This window comes from Micropterus dolomieu, linkage group LG11 (genome assembly GCF_021292245.1).
Source record: "Micropterus dolomieu isolate WLL.071019.BEF.003 ecotype Adirondacks linkage group LG11, ASM2129224v1, whole genome shotgun sequence".
In the NCBI taxonomy this organism is placed as follows: Eukaryota; Metazoa; Chordata; class Actinopteri; order Centrarchiformes; family Centrarchidae; genus Micropterus; species Micropterus dolomieu.
The window spans coordinates 29,132,650-29,137,470 of record NC_060160.1 but is presented as its reverse complement, the minus strand read 5'-3'; the positions used below and the strand labels follow the sequence as shown (position 1 = coordinate 29,137,470).

At 42.7% G+C, this 4,821-nt stretch overlaps 1 protein-coding gene across 7 annotated transcripts in view; it reads left to right on the top strand.

The window, feature by feature from the left end:
• Positions 1–435: 435 nt before the first annotated feature.
• LOC123979503 (interaptin-like) overlaps positions 436–4,821 on the top strand; it is a 37,683-nt gene continuing 33,297 nt past the window's right edge. For all 7 annotated transcript variants that reach the window (XM_046063445.1, XM_046063444.1, XM_046063443.1 and 4 more), the window contains exon 1: positions 436–496. In XM_046063445.1, the coding sequence (XP_045919401.1) occupies positions 476–496 (21 nt within the window). In that variant the 5' untranslated portion in view covers positions 436–475. The remainder of the gene's footprint in view (positions 497–4,821) is intronic.

The window sequence follows — 4,821 nt, the reverse complement described above, 5'->3', positions numbered from 1 at the left end:
GACGTCTCTCCATGTGTTGTTGCTATAGGTCCTGTTTGTGCATGTGTGTGTTTTTCAGATCTGTGTGTATAATACTAACATTAACAACAGAGAATTGAATTTCTCCTTGCGGGATTAAATAGTATGTCGTCTTCTTCTTCTTCTAAAAATATGGGATTAAAGTGTACAGATGTCTTGCTTCTTTAATTGTCCTCAAAATCCTCATTGATTTAGACAGGATTTTTGTGAAAAGACGGATAGATAACAGAGTGAGAGAGAGCTTGTAGGTATGTGTGTTTGTGCCCACTGTTGCCCATTCTGTTTCTTTGCTATGGTGAAATGCCAATGGCAAGAAGTCATTCATGCTCACTTGCATCTACAGACTCTAATGAATACCATGGACCTGGCTTCGGTTTCCTGATGATTGAACTTTTCCCCCCCTTTCTGTGTTGCAGTTGAAAGAGAAGTGGTTCAGAAGAGGACCTTCACCCGATGGATGAACCTACATTTAGAAAAGGTTTGTTGGTAGCTTCATAAAATCGTGGCTGCAGAAAATAGCAGTAAAAAAGCAGTACAGAAACATGTAATAATGCTCTCCACACTTTCATTTAATACCTGGGTGGAACAAGACAATTTCTTTCTTTTATTTATTTTATTCTTTTACTCCACCCCAAAACCCAGGGTAGCTCCATCTTCACCACAGACTGGATCATGAAGCTGAGAAATCCCACCATGCTCACTGTATGTGTTTTTCACTGCAGCTGTACATAAACAGCAGTTGCAGCTTCTCCATCCCGCTCTCTGAATTATACATGTGGTTGCGTGGAACTGCCTGTTTGCAGCATTAAAGTTTCATTAACCTGTAAAGTGTTAATCTGAGATAACGGTGGTGATGACAGGTCTAGCTAGCTCAGGGTGGTTGTTTTCCTCTCCACACCGCCCACCTGGTGGAAGAGGGCCCCCTCTGCTGCTAGAGCTGTGGGCCAAATACAGAACCAATGCTCTGGGGTAACCAATGAGAAACCTGGAGGAATATGGAGGCCCAAAGCACACATAAGTAAATGTGATTGATAAATTAGAAATAAACAAATTACCATAATCTAAATAAAATTTTGTCTAAAGAACAAATACATGAATGAAGGAATGTTTTAGTATTTATTTTCACATTTATCAACATGCTTGACAGTATCTCTCTTACTACAGTAAAGGAGAAAAATACACAAATAAATGTGTAAATAAATAAATAAGAAGAAATGTGGAAATTAGAGCCCGGCCACTATGTGTCCTAATATTAGTTAAAAAATGTAGATTTTCAACACATGTATGAGTTGATTAAATAATAAGAAATTGCAGAAAAGAAAAGAGATGTTTGAGGTCATATAAACACAGTCTTAGTCACAATTCACAAAAGAGAGAAATAAATGATTTGTTATTAAAATATTTTTCCTGTGTTTATATAAAAGTATAAGAATGGAAGACAGAAGAATATATTAATTAGACTTTTTAAACTCCGTATGTGCCTCAAAAATCCAAAATTGGTCAGATTGTACAGAGAGGTCTTGTCGCAGTCTGCAGCGTTTCTCTTTTTGAACACTTTTACAACCAATTCTGACTGCCGGATTTTAAATAAACAAAATATTTTGGTTGGGAGAGTAAACTATGTAACATGTTATCATGGGCAGTGGGCGATTAGAGTCTGCAGACAGACAACGTATACAGCAGCAGAACAACACTGAGAGCTTCAGTCTAGAGATATTGTGGAGGTGGAAAAAGTCTGGGTGATGGCTTTTATGTGGGATTCAAAGGACAGAGTGTTATCCAGGGTGACACCAAGGCTTTTGACTTTGGATGACAGAGTAACTGGGAAACCATCAATATTGATAATGAGGTTTTGCTGTTTGGAGAGGGTGGATTTGGGTTTAGGGCATCGCTCCAAGAGGCTTTTTGGTACGTCTGGAGCCGGAGAATGATCTCTGTCTTGTTGCTGGTGGAGGAGCTTCATGTTCATCCAGCTCCTGATGTCTTGGAGGCAGTTGATGATGGAGATGGGAGGTAGGGAGGTGAAAAGTTTGGTAGAGAAGTAGAGCTGGGTGTCATCAGCATAACAGTGTCGCATGATCCTCCTCAGGGGTAGGAGGTATATGATGAAGAGGAGTGGAACCAGCACTGACCCCTGGGGGACACACTGGTTTGTGATTATTGAGTCGAACAAACTGTTAAACTGTCGACGGTCAGTGAGGTAGGAGGAAACCAGTAGAGTGCAACAACACCTGTGACACTAACGGCTGCCAGGCGTTTCAGTAGGAGCGGATGGGAGATTGTGTCAAATGCTGCACTCAGGTCTAGAAGAATGAGGACGGATAGTAGGCCAGAGTCAGCTGCACAGAGTAGGTGGTTGGTGATTTTGACAAGGGTTGTTTCAATGCTGTGGTTGGATCGGAAACCAGACTAGAATGGAATTGAGTTTAGTTTTGTGGCTGAAAAGTATCAGTCAATTAAATCAAAGTATTTTTGTTTCCTTCTGTCAATTATGTGGATTCGACCCACACCTTGTCATACTGGATGTCAGACAGACACCTCTGCATTGATAGGCCACTCATACCATATGACTGTACAATGAAATGAAAGTCGACGTTTCACTGCATGCCACTATACACATGCATTTAGACACAGCAAGCTCCAGCAGAGCCTTACATTACTGCGTAGTTTCCCTCCTGAGCCTGTCTTTCCTTTCTGTTTTCAGTCCCCAGCCAGGGGGCAGTCAGGGCGAGCATCTGATCAAATCTTTTGTTTTGTCTCACACAATGAGCCTCTCTTTTCTTACTCACTGTTTGGCCCTGCATCAAATCTCTGACCCACTAATTGACAATCATATATTTGTATTCTGTCATCTTGGAAAGTTCCAGTCATTTTACCCAACCCCACCACCACCACCACCACCATGTTCAGGCAAGTTCAAAAATGCCTGCCTTAGTAATGACTTGTTGTGACAAGTTGTCACAACAAGTCATTACTAAGTCACTGACAACAGGACTCTGTGTTGGCTCAGGCAGTGCCATCTGTGGGTTACTGACTGATTTTTAAAGATAAATCTGCGTTGTTTACTCGTGTCAGCCGTTGCAAGGATACAGCAGTGAGTGTGTGTTGATTTTTCAATGACAGTTCTTTGAAATAGACAGGTGCTTATGGAGAGCTCTTCGGTGCCATTCAGTGTGTTGAATTAAAGCGAAAGAGTGTGTTCAGGAGGAATGTTGGCACAGTGTTGAATTTGAAAACTGATTATGCTCTTCGTGTTCTCTGTAGAACAGATTACTTGAAATGTCATCAGCTACTTACCGTAATTTGCTAATCAAGAGGGTGTAGCAGAAATGACTAATGAGTATTTGGTTTTTACCTCTATACAGCAGTTTTCATTCAGATTCGGAGCTCTTCACAGTGTGTGACTCAAGTAGCTTACCATACCCGTCCCATCCTCTTTTTAATTGTTTAGCATATGTGCGTAATCTTGCGTTTGTGTGTGTGTGTGTGTGTGAAGTTCATCGCAACAAGCTAGATGAATTGGAAGCCTGGGCCAAATCGCAAAGTGAAGGAAACTTGTCTTCTTGCTTTTACCAAAACTTGGCTCTGCAAATTGGACCTGGACGAGGACATGTCAATATAAACAGTATGTGACTTGTGCCACCAAACAAAAGAACTCTATGATTGAGCTTCAGTGGGTGGTGCTTACAAATACACCTGTCTGTCATTAGGAAAAACACGACTACTGTGGGAATGTAACAGTGGGTAAATCATGTTCTGCTATACAATAGGGGTGGGGAAAAAATCTATCCTTAGATGCATCGCAATGCGGTTGCGAAAGATTCTGAATCGATTAACAAATAAAATAAAACAATTGATTATTTAATGTTAATTAATAAGGTAGCGTTGATGGAACACAAAAGGCGGAACTCTCTAGAGCACCCGGACAGTCTGTGGTGTGGTTCGGCACAGCACCGCTGCAGAATGAATAACCTACTACCGGCCTACTAAACTTTAACACGATCATTAACATCAATGCACAACTTGTGATTTCCACTGTTACACTGTGTGAGCACAGTAACACTCACCACTGTGCTGGCTCCATGTGTGTCCTGTGTGTGCGTAGCGAATGAGCGGGCGAGCGAATTAGAGAGAGAGAGAGAGCGTGACGGTGAAAGTTAGCAGAGTTATTAGAGATGTTAGCAGTAAGTTGTCAGTCTGGCAGTAAACGTCCAGTGTAGGTCACAGTGTGACCGTTAATAAAAGTCTGTCGTTTCCCCAGCGGTGAGCGCTAGCTAACATCTCCCTTGTACAGCACATGTTTTGGCTGCTATGTAACGCCAGCTAAATCAGTAACAAAGTAAACGTTAATGTTAGCTCTGTCATTACTGCTTACTTGTCCAGGATTGGAAACATCGGGTACAAGTTAAACTGGTGTACAGCTCTGTCCCCTCTCTCTCTCCTTCCATCCCCCTCCCTCTTTCTCTAGGTTCCTCTCTCTCGCCCTCTCTCTCTCCTTCCATCCCCCTCCCTCTTTCTCTAGGTTCCTCTCTCTCGCCCTCCCTCTCTCTCTCCTTCCATCCATCTCTCTCTCTCTCTCTCTCTCGCCCTCTCTCTCTCCTTCCATCCATCTCTCTCTCTCTCTCTCTCTCTCTCTCTCTCTCTCTCTCTCTCTCTCTCTCTCTCTCTCTCTCTCTCCCCCCCCAACCGGTCGAAGCAGATGGCCGCCCACCCTGAGCCATGGTTCTGCTCGAGGTTTCTGCCTCTTAAAAGGAAGTTTTTCCTTGCCTCTGTCGCCTAGTGCTGCTCTTGGTGGGAACTGTT